The 19365-nt window shown below is 42.6% G+C and overlaps 1 protein-coding gene across 3 annotated transcripts in view; it reads left to right on the top strand.

The window, feature by feature from the left end:
• The first annotated feature begins 929 nt into the window (after positions 1-929).
• Positions 930-19365, top strand: part of LOC125303450 (LHFPL tetraspan subfamily member 3 protein-like) — a 33813-nt gene continuing 15377 nt past the window's right edge. Inside the window, exons 1-2 of one of the 3 annotated variants that reach the window (XM_048257213.1) lie at positions 930-1507; positions 1742-2509. In XM_048257213.1, coding sequence (XP_048113170.1) covers positions 2083-2509 — 427 coding nt within the window. In that variant the 5' untranslated portion in view covers positions 930-1507; positions 1742-2082. Of the gene's footprint in view, positions 2510-19365 lie in introns of all 3 variants that reach the window. The other 2 variants (XM_048257210.1, XM_048257212.1) reach the window with 2 other exon arrangements.

Here is a 19365-nt window from a genome sequence, read left to right as displayed (position 1 = left end):
ATGGAAATATGTGTTCTCACTTTCACATTTCTTCCCTCGGATCTACATTGTGTCTTCTATATTCATAAAATCAAATTAAATAGTCAATCTACAGTTGACACATTATCCCAACAGAGGTTATGTTTCCCCCTCATATTTCGTTTAGTTGCTGACCCTATCCATTCATTGCAAGAGAAGATCACAGTGTGTCCCATTATGGACCTGGGAGCACATTGGCAGTATGGGCAAGACAGTCCATTTTAAGCTCCTGCACTGCACTTCAATTGTAAATGTGTCTCTCAGTAGCTTACCTCCCACAATTTAGAGCTTGTAAAATTGAAAGTCACACCCAGGGTATCATCCAAATGACTGGTAATCCAGTGGCTGTGGCTGGAGCTATTCACCCTTTAGAATGACCTGACCAAATACTGCTGAGAGAAAGAGAGAGAGAGAATGAATAAATGAAACTAAACAACTAAAAATGAGAGATTAAGAATGTCAGATTAATGTTCTATCATTAGGCAAAATAATGTAAACTACTTTTTAAAAGTTTTCAGTCTGTTTCGTTTCCAACCTGAGTAGATAAAACTGCAACTCGAAAAGGACCAGGGAGAGTGTCTTATTGTCTGTAGAGCATGCAACACAGCTGTCTTGTCATTCAATTTAATCTAGTTTCAATCCGGCCTTAAAAAAACAGATCGAATACATGTTGTGCAGAATTGTAGTGCTAAACAAGAGGACGCCAGATGGAGAAGAGCGACATAAAATACTAAAAGAGTGGCAGGCATCATTTGGTACATCAGTCCTCTCTGGAATTAATACATAAAACTAACATGCAAAAGTTGCGTAACAAATTTGACCAGCTCAGTGATGCAATCCTATCCCACCACTGGACATTTTATTACGCAACGCTAATACAGTGCATGTCACTAGTGGTATAGATCCTCTGAGCGTCCTTCGCGCGCGCAACGCAAATATTGCAGCATTTCTCAATCCTCTAGCTTCAAGTCCACTTAGCGACTGCGAGGATCTCGTCGTGTAGTGCATCCAAACCGGCTACCGTACATGCAGGATCCAGCCACTTATCTAACATTTAAACGGTAAAGGCAGTCGATTCGGATAATACTAGGTTTTTGATTGCATGACAGTGTACGACTGGATGCTTTATTGAGTGTAAAATGTCTGAACAACGAAATAGTGATGGAATGTGTCCGATTTCCGTTTACCAACCAAGCAGTTAAGGGTGCTTTGCGCAGATTGTCTAGCCTATCGGATGGTTCCGAATACAGGTGTTCCTGGAAAAAAAACGCATGGTAATATTTCAGGGCATGCACATGACATAATGTTGTTGTAGGTGGAGACAACATCGTCAGCTCTGACACAAGCATCATCGCCGCTTCATCTGCTTTCATTTAACCGCGTCTCTCCTTTCCTACCCACGGCATCCCTGTCTGACGGAGGAGCCTGACGGCCGCTAGGAGAAAAGGATGCTCACCGTAGCCACGACAGGACTGCGTCTGACCGTGAGGTAGCCATCGATACAGTTTTTGACGAAGTAATTTCTATAACTAGCAGTTTTTTTCTGTATAGACAAAACACGCGGATTTTGCTTGTGTCGACCGTGCTCTTTCAAACAAGGTCTTGAGAGATTTGCGTTAGCTGTTGCGATGATAAATCGCGTAATGTAGGCTACGAATACACTGTGGTAGACTGTCGCAGATAAGCTACTAATTCATTAATTTCTGTTTATTTCATCAGAAAGGACCCAATTGCTAAAAATTGACTGGTGGTGTGCCAGTTTGAATTGAAGAATGAGTCAAACACCAAAAATGGCACTCTAAAGGTGTGGAAGGTGGTTCGTGTCTTCAACCTGCACGGACGGTCGGGAATTAAGCGTAATACCGAAATCCTGTATTTGACTTTGAGCCACTGTTTTCCGCTTCGGTAACACAAACCGCTGTGGACATAATGCTTTGATCTTGGAGCAGTCTCAAATCTCGGAGAACACAACTGCCTCTGAAACCTACCTGCTCCTGAATTTAGCAAGTGAGCTCTGCCCCGTTATCACCTATTTACAAACTAAGTTTTATAGCAGAGTAGGATATGATACCAGGAGCTGCTGCAACGATGTTACCTTCCTCTGAAGCTGCGAAACTCTACCAAAAGAACTATATCAGGAACTCCAGCGCCATTGGACTCCTGTGGTCCATTTTCACTATACTTTTTGCTATCTTGAACGTGGTGGTTTTCATGCAGCCGTACTGGATAGGGGACGGCATGGACACACCTCAGGTTGGTTACTTCGGCCTCTTCCACTACTGTATTGGTGACGGGCTCTCCCGGGACCTTGATTGCCAGGGAACCTTTACCGAGTTTGCCGCCATCCCTTCCACCGCGTTCAAGGCCGCGTCCTTTTTCGTGGGAACATCCATGGTCCTTGTGCTCTCTTGCATCGGCTGCTTCGTCCTCTTCTTCTTCTGTAGTACGCACACAGTTTTCAAGATATGCGGATGGATGCAGCTGGCCTCAGGTGAGTGCCCACCTGACGAAGTTTAGTTAATGATGGAATCAGTGTCTGTAGGAATGTTACCGGTTTACACAATGATAACAATAGATATGAACTTAGTAAAGCCATGGATCGAGTTTTCATCTCGGATTAAGGTGAACATTTGTAAATTTACTTTAAGAGCTGTTGTAGAACATTCACCATACATGCACAAGGAGATGAGATCTTGATCAACTTTTGCCACATTTGTACAGTGTGTGTGTGCGTGTGTTTTTTGCCACAGTTTCAACATACTTGCCATATGTAAAAGAAAGAGTTATTCTAAAACCAATTTTTATAGTGTATGTATATTTTAAAATGTTCATATCTATGATTATTATGAAGCGATGAGCCTATTTTATGAAATAGTTTTTGGAATAACTATTCAGCTTTGCTAAAGTATTGCCCTAGATTTTTGCTAGTGGCACTGAGGATTCTGCTTCCCCCTCAGCATAGGAAGACAAACCAGGAAAATTATTGTATCAAAGTTTAAGTCAAGAGTATAGCAGACAATAGCAAAATATACAGCAGCTACTTGGGTAATTATAGTTTTATGTAAAAATGTAATGAACATGATTTAGGATAATTCATTAGTGTAATGAAAATCACAATATCCATTCTTCTGCAAATGTCATCACATCACCCTCTGTACCTTTTAGAAAAGTATCTAATGTAAGTATTATATAATGCACTTACCATTGTAGATAAGTGCACAGTGTGCACAGTGCACAGTGTTTCAAGGGCAGATGTATTTGATTATGTTAATTCACAGTCCCTGAGGTAGTATGAAGATTTTCTTTATACTTGAATACAAAGCTATTCAACAGCCAGGAATAAATTGATTGTTTACCCTCCAACAGCAATGTCTGTCTCAGCTGAAACTGAATCTCTAGCAGTGTTTCACCTTTCTGCAACAGTTCAGGATTTACAACACCAACACAAACTGCTTATACTGTCTAGTCATGCAACACTTCTACCCAGTCCTGTAGTATGCTGTAGTAAGATGGTACTGGTCCCAAGGTTTTTACCTTCAAATCATCATCATCATATCATTCTCTCCATTTTTTATTCAGGGACAAACTGACTGAGCATCAAGCTCTTTTACAACAATGCCATGAGTTTATAAAACATACAACAACAATAATCAAAATAACAAAACAAGAACAATAAAATTATAAAAAATAAAAAATAGTGTGAAAAGAAGATATATATATATATATATATATATATATATATATATATATATATATATATATATATATTATAATAATAATAATTTAAATAATAATAATATAATAAAATATCTAAATATTAGTCAAAACAAGAACATTGTATAACAGCCATACCCTTGAATTGGTCTAGTGACACAAACCTATCTGATTTGAAAAATTCTGTTTGTTCCATTTATTAAATGCAACAAATGTAAAAGCTAATTTATCGAATTTCGATTTAATTTGAGGAGTTTCAAGAGATATAAATCCAGTTTCAGACTCAGACACATGTCTTGTTGCATATTTCACACGCCTGATTTCCACCCATCAAGCAATCAAATTAGATGGTCTTCCTAACATGATCAACCTGATGTTGCGTGTGATAATGTATCAGCAAATTGCCACATATGAGTCTGGACCTGCCAACGTAATCCACTCCATCAGTAGACACTTCAAGATTGCCCTGCCCTGGGTGTGGCAAACCCTCACTGCCCGACCTGACACACTCCTCCCGCTCCCGAACGCCCATCGCTGGTCGCCGTGGGTCGCCGAGTCGCCCGAGCGAGCAATGCAGCACACATGGCTGCAAACAGGAGGCAGAGAGGAAGCTGAGTGGCCCAGGAACCCATGCATGCAGCGAGCGAGCGAACGAACGAGTGCAAATGAGGGTATGTCTTGGGAAAGGCAGTGCTTGATCCAGCTGCATTATCTGGGATTTAAATTAACGCTATAGCCCATCCTAATGAGCCCTCCACTGTGCCAGGGTCTCTGCAGCAGTCACCACCATCAACCCCCCATCCCCCATGCCCTCATCATCCCCCCAGCCACCTCCGCAGTAGCCCAGTGAAGCCGCCTGTCAGTGCCAGGGAGAGTAGGGCGCTCAAAGTAATGAGACCCATGCCACTCTTCAGCCTCAACCTACATGCAGCATTTTGTGTTCATAAGTTTGCCCGGCATGAAGCCAAATGTCAGGACTGCTGCTGGTTTAATAGTTCCCTCACACCAACCTCACTCAGGCTTGGTACTTAAAAAAATAAAAAGGACACTCTTGAAAGACGCCATGTTTTTTTGGAGGGGTTTGAATGGCACAGTACCTTCTGGAGGACTTTGAAAGGCACAGTACTTTCTGAGGAGAATATTGAATGGCTCTTTCTGCTTTTCTGAGAATGTTGAAAGGCATGGTGCTTTTTGGGAGTTTTTTACCCAGGACAAGAATCATTAATGTCTATGGATCAGTCATGGTCAGGGGATTTTAGAGGGATTTCCAAAGCATTGTCAGGAGCACTGCCCACTTGCATAGCTTTTCTCTCTCACAGTATTTTGATCAGGTGCCTGATTGAGGAGGGTCTCCACAGGACACCTCACCCAAGTGTGGACGGCATACCCTCCCAGTTGTCATAGCGATCAAAGCACATCATGGCACCTTGCTCTTTAGGGTGGCACACACACACTCACACACATTCACATCGCTTCTCTCCGGCCTGAGACCTAACACCTCTCATTCTCTCTCTTCTCTCTCATTCTCTCTCCTTCTCTCATCCTCTCTCATTGTCTCTCCTTCTCTCAAACTCACCTCTCTCATTCTCTCTCATGCGTACGGCCAGTGGTGTGTATGAGTGTGGATTGCAGCATATCCAGAGGCCAGCCCAAGCCATTTATTGTGGAAGAGCAGAGCAGTGGCTAGTCCGCAGGCCTGCCCGGCCGCTTGCCTGCCTTTCCAATAGACCTGGTCCTTCCTGAGCCTTATGCAGGCCGACAGCTTTAAGGAATTTCAGCACCACTGCTCTCAGGGTTGTCAGGGAATGTGAGCCGCTACACGTATCTCGAAGAAAAAGGCAGAAACATTCCCGCGTAGAAACTGTAAAAAGGTTGCATGTTTAATGAAAGATGAAACTACCCACCCAGAGATCTAAGCAGCAGCACAGAGGGTAGCTCCTTGAGTGTGCCCCCGCATGCTCTGTTTTAAAGGGGTGAGAAAACATAATTGTGTTAGCTATGATTGCCTAGGCTATGATGTCTAGACTTAATGTGTATAATGGTTCTGTTGTCATCTCCGATTTCTCAGAGTATGCATGGGGCTGGTGTGATGTACTGTATGGCCTGTTAGCTTGTATTCTAAAGCACCCGATCACTCAAAAAGGTTCATGTCAGAATGGAATCTTAAATCCACCCTGGTTTACCCTTCAAAGTTCTGGCTAAAATGGCATTTGGCATTAGCCAAATTGTTGTAAGCAACAGAGGGCATCATATATTGGCTATATATTATCACAACACCAATAAAGCCTTCACATACCCCATAGGACTGCTCTTCAACGTCTACATACAGGATCTGTCCATCTGCTCTGTGCATCTCCCGTGTCCATACTCCACTCTCACATTAATGCTTCCCTCTGATATCCCCTTCACTGCCTCTCTTTCCCTTCCACATATATATATATATATATATACACACACACACACAGTATATGTGTGTGTGTGCGCGCGCGTGTGTGTGTGTGATTACTCTGTACAGCCCATGTTACCAGCTTTTACTCTTTCTATCTTTTACTTGGTCCACAGGGTCCTGTGCGGAAAGAGAGCTAGCGGAAGAAAGAGAGTGAGAGAGAGAGAGAGAGAGAGAGCCAGAGCAAGAGAGGGATAGAAAGGCAGCAAGGGAGAGAGAGAACCAGAGCAAGAGAGAGATAGCGAGAGAACAGGGGAGCAGATCAGCACATGTTCTCCACCTCCTTTTCCCAGCCACCCTGCACCACTGCGCACCAATTAACTCCAAAATGCAAAGCAAAGCTGGCAGTGGCCTCCGAGGCAACCAGACCGTGAGGTCAATGATAATTACCTCAACGCCTTCCCTTTTCTTTTCCTCTGTTCTCTTGTGCCGCATGGTTATTTTAAAGCCCTCCCTGCGGTCTGTCGCATGTGGTGTGGTGTGTCTGCCTGTGTAGACACAGAGTCGCCATCATCCAAAAGGAGCAGCGTTGCATCATGGTAGCTGGAGCGCTAGCACTCAATTCCCATCTTAGTGTGTGTTTCTGTGGTACGATGACAGAGTAAGCACGGAGCATCTCGCTCTGTTCGACACGGTTATAAAGATCGGGGCTACTGCCTTACAGTACATGCACAACAGAACCCAGTGTATATATAGCAAGAGACCTAAAGCTTCGTTAGAATTGAGAAATAGACCAGTTTAGTAGTTGTTTGTGGTTTGCTTAGTCGTTTCTGGAATCCTTTGGGAGCTTTCGGTGAATTTAAATATGTGGTGGTCTTGTTTTCTAGCTCATGGGAGTCTTGTGAGTCGTCGTACACATATTGGTTTGGGTGTGTGTGGGTATTTGTTTGCGTTTGTGCATGTGCACATATGTGTGTTTTTGTGATGAATTCCGGTCAGTCAAAACACAAAATGCCATATCAGGGTTATTAGCCTCAGCCTCTGACGGCTTGTGTGGGCTTCCTTTTTGCCAGCGACTATTTTTCTTAATGAATATCATTTTGGAACAGTTCAGAAGCCTGTTTTTTTTACTGTTCTCTATGTTGTTTCCTAGATCCATTGATCCTTCCTGTCTGTAAGCACCACAGCTAGATAATTCATTCTAATAATAAGAGCATTTATGCTGACCATTTTGCCTTACCACTTCAGCCTTCAGCATGCTCCTGGGATGGCTCTGTGAAGGCTCCTGGTGAAAAATATTCCATGCATACGAAATTAAATGGAATTATTTAGATAGAAAGAACAATATTGCATCATTAATTTAATGCACTCTGAGATCTTTTGATCTGACCTCTAAAAAAAAATCATAGCAGGAATTTTAGTGGAAAAGAAGTGTCCTTAATTGCAAATGTCTTCCAATTAATATTCTCCATAATTATCAGGGTTAGTGGCCTCAAATCTTGTGTTGTGGGATGTCATGGTAAGAGGAGCTGTAAGGACATTATTGGAGGGGCAGTATGGCCCGCAGCAGAGCTGAGGTCATCTCAGGTTGGTGGTGATGTTTGCAGACAGTGTGGTGAAGGTTGAAGAGGAAGCTGAAAGCACAGTTAGGTCCTGAGGGGCCAGCTAAACAGAGGTGAACCTGGCTCTTACACACACGCATACACAGACATACACGCGCACGCACACAAACACACAACACACACACACACACACACACACACACACACAAAATGGACAGTCGTCAGAGCGTTCCAGTCCTCTTTATGAAAGAGCAGACTTTTTTAGTTCTTCTCCTGGTGCACAATTGCAGAGGATGCTTGGCCCTGTTTATGTTTAAAAGCCCATAAAACAATACTTTTTTATTCACAATTTTTGTTTGTTTGTTTGTGTGTGTGTGTTTGGGTTTATTGATCCATTTGTCTTGATGCAGCACTACTGTTGATAAATGCAAGATGTATATAAAGCTAGATTTCAACCAGGATCAAATAGCTCCACATATTTTGAACAGATTTCTTCATGGAGAGTTCAAAGAGCAGGCCCATTACCAAGCAGGCTGTGTTCCACTTTTGCCGGCTCCACATCAGAAGACAGAAAATGTTTCCACAGTGTTAAGAATCTTTACTTCAGTGCCAGACGACTACAACAATGTAACCACTCTAGTGATTGGGTTCTTGGTCCGTTTAAGAAGTAAGGGTTTGTGTAGGTACTTGGATCACACCATTTTGTGGTATAGACAACTGTTTCCACTGATTGTTTAAAGCAGTATATTGTAATTATCCTTTCTTTGGCAGGGACATCTGCTTTGGAGCACCTCTTTACTGTGAAACGGAGGTGGCTAGTCCAGTAGTTGATCTGAAAATTGAATATTTTGAAACTGATAATCTTTTACTGAGCGGTTTGGTATGAAATCTTGCCAAGAAACATAATTTGTGGCAGATGCGGTTGCAAATGGTATTAAAAAAGTGTTGAGCTGTTTTAAAAAGTCTTGACAAAAGTTTGAGATACAGAGAGTCTCATGAATGTTTCAGCTGCTGGGACTTTCCCTTCGCAGGGGTATGACCTCATTTCCCCTTTAAGAGTCAAACAAGCACGCCACTGCCTGAGTGAAGCATATCTATCCGTGTGACAATGAGAGAGAGAGCGAGAAGAGACAGAGGAGGAGCCTCACCTGGCCCTCACACTCCCAGCTGGAAAACAGCAGGCGTGCAACTCAAGCGTTTTTTCACTGATTGTATGCTGCAGCAATTAGCAATATAGTTAGCTACACCAGATGTGATAGCTTCCACTATAATCAATATAGTTAGCTACATCAGATGCAGGGCTTAAAGTGTTCAGGCACTATGCCCTAATTCAGTCGTGGGCTGTTACGTTTAAGATTTGAAAATTAGATCCATGAAATAACTGGCCTTTAAAAATAAAAATCTGCCTACCTCTATTGGAATTTAACATAGGGGTATGTATACTTATGGCCCCTGTATTTAAAGGAAGAACACTTATTTATTTACGATACATTATTCATTCACAAAGAAAAATGTGTGTCCTTAAAGATTGGATTTTTTTTTTCTCATTTTTTAAATTAAAGATAAATTTCCAAAAGATGATTTATGGTGGTTCCTAGAGATAGAACATGACTGGGGGATGTGTGAGAGGGATGCTGTGGGATACATGAGGCAATGCTGGGTGATCTTCCCAAAGGGCAGCTTGATGGAACCCATCAACATGGCTTGGTTGTGTATAGGCCCCAACTGCCATACCAAACAAGCCAAACCAATGTGGCTGGTTCCTTGGTGATGCAAACAGATTGCGTGTGACTGACTGTTAGCCTGGAGACTCAAGTGTGCCCTGTCCCTTGGAGGGGAGACGGGGTTGATCACTGTGAGAGTTTGCCAGCGATTGTAAAGGCCTGATCATATGAGCCTGGCCCTGAGGCAGACCTGTTTCATCTCCTAGTGAACAGAGCACGGGGAGCAGGAGCCGCGTCTGTGTTAATCTTTCATAAGGGAGGATGTGAGAGAGCCACACACAGGCGTATTGTTGTCAGTGGTACTGGTGGGAAACTGAGGGGGAACTGACTAGAGCTCTGCTCTTCCAAATAAGCTGTCCACTAAGGCTGCCCAACAGCAGTCACATACACACACACACACACACACACACACTTAACCTCCTAAACTGATGGCTGGAAATGCCATTCACTTTATAATGACGCCTGTCACATGGGCCGCTTGCTTTCTTTTGCACCGCAGAAATGTCAATTCCCCTGAGACAGTTTTATGAGGTATGAAGTGTCAGCCCAAGACACTGTTTGTGTGTGTGTGTGAGAGAGAGAGAGGGATTGAGTAACTACAGCGCTAATGGAATGTTAGCGTTCATAACCGTATCACACAGGGGAGTTAACTTGAGGCAATGGAGAGAAAGATCCAGTCATCCATATCATTGGGTTTATAAACAGTCATGTATGTAGGCCACGCTACTGAAGTATACGTTGACCTTTCCTAATAGTCTCATTCACTGTCAGGTTTCTCAGAAAACTGTCAATATTTCTACCCCAGTCAACCCTAAATTTCCTAAACCCTAAATAGCCCTCGGGATAAATAAAATCTGTCTGTCTATCTATCTAACTAACCTCACCTTCAGAGATGAATTGGTGTCAAGTCTAGGAATCCATCTGTGGTTGTGTATCTAACCCTCATGCGCAGTTTATTGCCCTTCTACTGTAAATAAGCAAGACAGTTGAATATGAGTAAAGGGGTGCACTTTCTTAGTGGCATCAAAGAAGAACAATACATCCTCTCTGCGAAACCACCGAAATATGTATACCTTTCTGCCATCTATGTCCCTTGCTAATTTAGTTTTGTGACATTGCTTTGCAAATACAGCTTAACACAAAGGTAAGGGGGAGCCTTTGAAGCCAGTGCAGCATGAGACGGCAGCTTTGGGAAAAGATCTGAAAGAGCGGATTTGGTGAGGGGGGTGGAGCTGGGGGAGGGAGGGGGTTGCAGGGGGAGGATGACAAAGTTGAACCAGCAGACAGAGCTGACAGGAATGTCAGAAATGGATCGACGCAAGGTGGATGATAATTGCAAAAGCAATCTACTTCCTTTTTGTCCACGTGCTGCTGAGAATGGTGTTGTCGAGCTTGTCTGTGGAGACCTCCAACCCTTTTCAATCACTTCAGCCAGACACACGGTGTCCCCTTCTGCACACTAATTCAGAGATGCTGCAGTAACCTATTTGACCGGGATACAGCTCATGTGTGGAAAGATCTCTCGAGCCTGGCCTCTTTTACCCCGTCTCTGTACCGTTCTTTCTCTCTCTCTCTCTCTCTCTCTCTCTCTCTCTCTCGCTCGCTCACTCGCTCTCTTTCCAAACAGTTGATCTGCTTTAAACCAACTGCAGCAATAAGCCTTTCTTTCCCATCGTTTTAATTAAGAAACACAGTCAGTTGAGTTCAATTTAATTAGAGCTTGGAGGCGTGGAGCAGCCATCAGCCATGCAGTACACAGCCCTGCTGAGGTCGACGAGCTAGTGTACGAGAACAAGGTAGCAGTGGCACACTCACAGAAACACACACGTGCGCTCACACATATACTGTACACACACCCACACGCATGCATACACACACATATATACACGTACATACACAGTGCATCACACGGACAGACGCATCATCATGCTTGTGGCACGCACAAATACTCACAATGATGCTCAAAGCAGAAAAAAGGGGAAAATGCTTGCATAAACATGCTTCACTGCTTGCTTGGTACACCTGCACACAATGTTGCCTCATCTATTTCTGGGAAGGAAATGTGGAACTGTACTGTCATGATTTCGCCATGTACTTTGCAGGGCAATGTAAGGCCTAATGAGACCTTGTTCTGGTCTGAAGGAGCGCACGTCAGCACAAAGAGGAAGCAGGAAAAGCCAAGCGAAACATTGGAAATGTCCTGTACCCTTTCAGAAATGCCTTTTCTGAAACATCTCCTACCGTCTGCAATCTTGATATCTGCTCTCTGTGATGAAAAACTAGTCTCTGTCCTTCAAATGACCTTGTCATAGACATTGGGCCCAATTTTGATGATCTGAAACCCACGGGGCCTTAATTTGAAGTGCAAAGTCAGTTTATATGAGCAAAGTTCTCGTGCGTGAACTAACCGCATCATGTGGCGTGAAAGCCTTTACCTGACCCAGCACTATTTGTGCTTAGGATGTTAGACCTTACCAGCATTTAAAGTGGATTTGGACCAATGTACAATGTCAGCATTCTTCTGTTGCTTTTCATCCTGTGTGAGATATGGTTTTACAATCGCACCTAAAATGCAAGTGGTTTTGTTTGAAAACGAGGTAGTATTTCAGATTTTCACCACCAGGGCGCAGCCATCTTTGATAAAAGCATATGGTGACATCACTAGCATGGAATAAACGCAAAGATTTATCACGCAAGATGCCATAATGAAGGCAGAATCGTTTAATCGTATGATACAGGCAGTATGCTTTTTCTGAAGGACAGAAAGTGTATCCAAATTCACACTTATTCACACCCATTATTCTCGGTGGAATATCTCACAAACACTTCACTCAACACATGACAAACTATTTTGTACACTTAGCCGTTCCCAAGTAATCCGGTTCTGCAATTGGCTAGTTTGTCCAAACTTTCTAGCTCCATTGAACCACCCAGTTTTGAACTCATGCTAAACAACCGTTCTTGTGACATCACACTGTGATGAAAACAAAGATGGTGGCACACTGGGTAACCAATTTAACATAAAAGCATACTAATTTGTGTTGTTTTTCTTAGAAAAGTACTTTTAGTACTTTTATTTTTTTATTGTGGTGTTTTTAAATAATCCATTGATGCGTTGACTGATGGTAAGTGACATAATCATTTTCAGTATTGTCAAAATAGCAATTTGCAATCAATGTGCCTGACCACACACACCCACAACTTGAAAGCTGGATGAGAAGATGATCTGCATTGGTCACATGCTGCACATGCTATGTCCCATGATGTGCTGGGCATAAGTCAGGTCCGATAATGTTTTAACATCACATGATCCTAAAAATGGAACCGAAAATCATAACAAATAGCTGATGATTTGAGATTGAGTTTTTGTTTTCTTGGTGTCGGGATAAAAATGTTCATGTTCCATGAAACAACAAAAATACTCTTTAACTCCTTCAGTAGTGTGGCAAGGTTAATATTTAGTTTGTGGTTCATATCAGGAAAGAATAGGTTTATTGCCTCACGTTATTCATACAAGGTGTACATATACATGTACAAACAACTCCATTGTGTGTTTGTGTGAGTGAGTGAGCACATCATGCCCAACTATGTGTGCATGCGTGCCCGATCCCTAACAAAGGGGAATGCTCGCTGCCCTTGCCAGGCTTGGCATGGGCCACAGATGCCTCTCTGTGACCAGAACAGTAGCCCACACCATGGACGCTCTCCGTTGCGGGACCGTGGCAGTGTGTCTTCCTGCTGAGAATCAAAGGCGCCGTTTCCCCAGCTCCTTTGATCTTCTCCCTGCTCCTTTTCTCCAACGTGAGCAGAGAGCCGCCGCAGAGGTGCGGGGCGCATCTGGCTGTGTTACATAAGCACCAACAGCTCGGCACACACACACACACATACACACACACATGCGCACACACACGCACTAGTTCTGCCAGCTTGCTCACATTCTCTCTCTGCCTCAGTCAAACAGCACAAACTGTGTTTTCTGGAGAGACCATCTGAAATGCCAGGAATGACAAGCTCTCTGAAGGAGACCTCATATAAAGGTTGACGTGTTCGTAAGCAGCAAACCGACGGGCCCAAACGCATTCTAATAGCCGAAAAGCGGAGTGTGTTCCACCGTCTCTCTTCTCTGGCTGAGCCCCTGCTTCAGTGCCCTTGATTTTTCTTCCACACAATAAATCAATATGGAATAATGACAGACATCCCTGTGGCTGGAGAACTGTGTAGCCTACTCGTCATTAGCAGTCAAGCAGCAGTTCCTCCAGAATAAATTCACTCATACATCAAGGCCAGCAGAGTGTTTTTTTCTCTGTACTCTGTCCCAATTGATTACCCAAAGTAGCTTATTTATAGAGCACTGAGGATATGATGCAAAACATTATCAAATTAATTTATATTCCAATTAATAAGATGAGCAGTGGTGATTCACCACAAAATTACACATTAATTGATCTTGTTAAGTTTCCCTTCATAATTGTTTGCATATTACTCACAAATTGGCTTTGGAATTGCTTGTTGTCGCCTAGGTGATGGCAGAATATTTGTATTATCAACCAGATAGAATTAGATGACTTTGAAGCAATAACACAGTTTTTCAATTTTAAGTTTCTTAGTTAGATTGTTTTTGAACATCAATGGTCATTTGATGTAAGCACATGAGTTGTACCAAATACTGTTGTCAAGGCAAGACTTCACTGTTTGCTAGTGAGCTTGCTAGTTTGGGAGCGTGCCTATGTTCCCACAGCCCTATATTCCCACAGCCTAACCCTAACCCCTAAGAACATGGGGCTGTGGGCCCTATGATCCCACAGCCTAAACCTAGGAACATAGGGTTGTGGGGAAAAAATCTTTAGAAATTTGGGACCATTGGGCTGTGGGAACATACAGTAGGGCTGTGGGAACATAGGGCTCTGGGACCATTGGGCTGTGGGAACATAGGGCTGACCCCGCTAGTTTTATACTCTTTTCTGTTTCTTTAAAACTTTCACTCAATCCTGAATTGTAATAGTGAAGTATACAGTAACTTCCAGTGGTCCATACACTATCAAGGAACCTGAGATTCTTTGTCTTTTTTTACTGCATCAGACACGTGTACTCGAGAGAGAGTCATCTGCTCTTGTAGATGGTGAAGTTTCATAAGGGCTCAGTATTCACGTTGAAAGAGCCTATAGCTGGAAAGTTGAAGGGAAAGCTGATTCCTGCTGCATCTAATCCCTGAGTTGATGGGGCTTTGAGCACTACAGGCTTTCTGTGCTTGCAGTGTGAAAAATAGCTGATGTTGACAGGGTGGGCTTCCAAACATGCCTGCAAGGCTCTCTTTCTCTCCCTCCCTCTATCTCTCTGCCCTTCTCACATTTTTCCATCTCTATATTCTCCTGTCTTTTCAATGTCTCCTTTTTTTTGCCAAGAAGGCCAACGGAAGTAGGATAGGAATAGGAAAATAGGTCTCTGATCTCTGATAAACATCCAGGAACACTTTGCACTAGATTTCACAGGTGCACACGATCACTCAGAATGAATCTTGGGTGTATAATTATTACACTAGAGAAACTCCTGCTGAAAAGGTCAACAATGTGTTTTAACACTTAAGCTGTAGCCATTAAAGAATTTTCTCTGTCCATTCACGGTATTCTAATCATTTTCTTGCCCACTGCCATGTTTTTAGATGCTTTGCTCAAGTACTGTAGGCCTACCACTTATCCCTCCTAAATGAAAAACAATTCCGGACCACAAAAATGCTGTTAAAATGGGCAGGGCAAAATCAAAGGTATATTACATAAAACATACTAAACATAACCACGCAATTCCATCTTCTTATTATGACCGCCGCGCAGGTTTTCTTTTTCGCATGTCCAAATTTCCGTCAAGGATTCCCGGGACACTGAAAGACCGGGTAGACGAAACTTAGTGGGCATGTAACCCCATATGGATAGCATGGAACCATCATTTTTCGTTTTGATCTGTAGCCCCCCGCTGGACTGCACCCCCCGAAAGGAGGGTAGGGCAGACACAGTTTTCTGTGAATATCTCAAGAACCGTAAGGTTTAGGAGGGCAATTTTTTTTTTGTATGTTGATCTCAAGGGGCCATGTCAACCCATTCCATAACCACTCATTTCATGTATAGCGCCACCTAGTTAAACGCAAAAAAGTAAAAATGGTGTGTTGTAATCGCAGGTATCTGTGACCTAACATAGTCAAAACTGCACGAAATTGAAAGTGTAGGATCATTATGACACCCTCTGAATGCATGCCAAGTTTCGTCGAATTCCGTTCATGGGGGCCACACAATAATTTAATTTATGTTACTATACACCAACTGGCCTGTAGGTGGCCGGAGACAGTTTTCTGTGAATATCTTGAGAACCGTAGGGCCTAGGAGGTCCACCTTTTTGTATGTTGGTCTTAAGGGGCATGTCAACCCATCCCATTACCACTTATTTCATGTATAGCCACCTAGTTAAAAATAAAAAGCAAAAAAATTAGGTGTTTTCATGGTCAAAATTGCACAAAATCGAAAACAAGGATTCCGGGACACTGAAAGACCGGGTAAATGAAACTTGGTGGGCATGTAACCCCACATGGATAGCATGGAACCATCGGTTTTCGTTTTGATCTGTAGCCCCCGCTGGACTGCACCCCCGAAAGGAGGGTAGGGCAGACACAGTTTTCTGTGAATATCTTGAGAACCGTAGGGTTTAGGAGGGCAATTTTTTTTGTATGTTGATCTCAAGGGGCCATGTCAACCCATTCCATAACCACTCATTTCATGTATAGCCACCTAGTTAAACACAAAAAGTAAAATGGGGTGTTGTATGTCGCGAGGTATCTGTGACCCTAACATAGTCAAAACTGCACGAAATTGAAAGTGTAGGATCATTATGACACCCTCTGAATGCATGCCAAGTTTCGTCGAATTCCGTTCATGGGGGGCCACACAATAATTTAATTTATGTTACTATACACCAACTGGCCTGTAGGTGGCCGGAGACAGTTTTCTGTGAATATCTCGAGAACCGTAGGGCCTAGGAGGTCCACCTTTTTTTGTATGTTGGTCTTAAGGGGGCATGTCAACCCATCCCATTACCACTTATTTCATGTATAGCGCCACCTAGTTAAAAATTAAAAAGCAAAAAATTAGGTGTTTTCATGGTCAAAATTGCACAAAATCGAAAGTGTAGGATCATTATGACACCCTCCAAATGCATGCCAAGTTTTGTGAACTTTCGTTCATGGGGGGGCCTTACAATAAAATAATTTATGTGTACATTTAGTGACCATACACCAACAAGGATTCCCGGGACACTGAAAGACCGGGGTAAATGAAACTTGGTGGGCATGTAACCCCACATGGATAGCATGGAACCATCGGTTTTCGTTTTTGATCTGTAGCCCCCGGCTGTACTGGACCCCGAAAGGAGGGTAGGGCAGACACAGTTTTCTGTGAATATCTTGAGAACCGTGAGGGCCTAGGATGACCAATTTTTTTTCATTATGTTTGCCTCCAGCGGTCATGTTAACCCATTCCATGTGCACACATGTGCATAAACAGATACCTGCGCACACACATACATTCACAGTAATCATCACATTATGACACATACTCACACAGTAGACATATGCACGCATGCATGCACATGCACAAACACACATCACGCAGGCAAACACACAAGCACGCGACACACACACACACACACACACACACACACACACACACACACACATAAACATAAACGTGTACGCGACACATGCACACAATTCAAGAATTTCTCAGAATTATGAACAGGCAAGATGGGGGTGGGGTTGTATAAAATGAATTTTACATGTGAAATCTATGAACTAATCATGTTTTGGTACTTGTTGTCTAGCAGATACCAGTGAGAATTGAGTGTGGATAATGCAATTTAGTGAGACAGTTAGAATCATATAGGCCTTTCAGCGTGATTTATTTTTGTGGAAAAAATGGGCTGGACTGGGCAGTGGTCATATTTTGTACCGCTCTGCGGTACATCTAGTTATTTATCTGCAGGTTCTCTGGCCTCTGATTGATATTGGTCTGACAGACCAGACTCATGAGATATCCTGCGGTGACGAGTGTGGCAGGAGGAGATTGCGTTTCTGACCGTCAGAAGTCAACCACACATTGGGCATGACATTGCAGTGCTGTCACTCGAGTCGTGCGAGGCAAAGAAATAGATAGATCTGGAGAAGCCATTGGTGTGCTTTCTGTCTGGCAAATGCCAAGTCAGTATTACTCTCATATTGAAAGTGGCGATGCATTTTATTGCATTTAACTCCCCAGTTGTGTACCCTTTAAGCAGATTTAGAAAGCCAAAGCGCATTCCAATTGTACGCCCAGGTCAGTCACCGTGTTGTTTTCCCAACAACTAACAGGAAGTTCCAAATGGAACGTCCCCTGAAGTTGTATCCCGACTCTGCTCGTTCGAACCCAGAGTAACGATAAATGAGTAAGATTAACGATAAATGAGAGTCGTAGATATACTCTGTTTATTAAAAGTTCTGTCTGATTTGTGTCTCTTTAAGTCGTAGAAACAATAGTGTCCCCTCTATCTGTGACATTTGTTTGGGTAAAACACTGTTGCATAAACAGTTGTATAAAATAGTAATGCTTTGTTTCAAACTGGTATTGCTATATCTGGTAATATCACTAACAACAGACAATTACTAACAAACTGTAGCATGACTTGTTGACTAACTGCAACACAACCAGCTCGGGTTTTTACACGGATGGGACATTGTTTCACGACTGGAATGTGACATTAGTTCAAATTTTTGATGGCAACATATTGAAAACCTTGGACCAGTGGTCTAGCTTGGCTTTAGAAATTGGTTTCAATGAGAGCGTGGCCAGGTAGAGCAAATACAAATGCACTCTTAAATCTGTCTCCAATAAAAAAGAAACTGAATTCAAGAGGTTAGGTAGGACTCCTTTGAACAAGTTTGTTAATGGCTGTAAATATTTTTGGTTTTCCTGAGGCAAAACTGATCATTTATTTAAGGTCCCTCTTTGTGTTGCTTTTCAACAAACTACCATATAAAAAGCTAGTTTAAACCAAGTAGTGTGCTGTGCTGTTAATGTTTTCTTCATGGCTGGATTTTTTAATGACTTCAATAAAGTTTTTTTAAAAATGCCCAGATATCCAGTAAAGTTAGCATTCAATCCAGCTAGCACTGGGCCGGCTTTATTATTATAATGTAAGGCAATGAAAGAGTGTTGTGTGGCTACGTTCAAGACAACCCAAAACTTACAGAACCCCACATTTGCACCTTTAAAAGGAGCAATAGAAGTGCAGATTTGACGCAATGGGGAAAACTATTCTATATTTTACGTCACAGGGAAGAAGACTATTCCAGAGTAAAGGAGCTAATCTTACATGGCATCAGTGCTTTTCAAAGCATCATATTAATCTTGACATTTGCAGACATCCAGTAGAAGATAAGAATTGAGGAATCCGGCATTCTGTGTGCTCTGTTTGGTTCCGGTTACAGTAAAAGTTAAATGACATTTATGGGGAGTTAAGCCAAATTAGCATTACAATAGCTAAAATGGAGAAATGCTATCTGCATCATTCACTCAGTTTTCTCTGCAATACAAATACAAGTGGCATTATGCCTTTTACATTGTCAATAGATGTTTCAAATATTTTTCTGCCTAACTCTCTCATACAAGATTGCTTATACACATGAATTTAAAAAAAGAAATACACAAACTTCAGATAAGACTGGTCTGCTTCACTGCCCTCTCACTTTCTGGCTACACAGCATCAACAGACAGTTCAGCCAAATGCTCTCAATCAACCGAGAAGGTTTGACCTGCATGTGGAAGAATCTGGAGGCAGAGAGAACCAGCTGAAACCTGGTTCTCCTTAAAGTTTAATGACCTATTAGCCCTAACCGATTGTTTCTTGTGTCTCAGAGACGACTACCTTGTTTTCACAGCGAAGAATC

This window comes from Alosa alosa, chromosome 11 (assembly GCF_017589495.1).
Source record: "Alosa alosa isolate M-15738 ecotype Scorff River chromosome 11, AALO_Geno_1.1, whole genome shotgun sequence".
Lineage (NCBI taxonomy): Eukaryota > Metazoa > Chordata > Actinopteri > Clupeiformes > Clupeidae > Alosa > Alosa alosa.
Note: the sequence above shows the minus strand (reverse complement) of the source record. Positions and strands in the feature narration are given on the sequence as shown.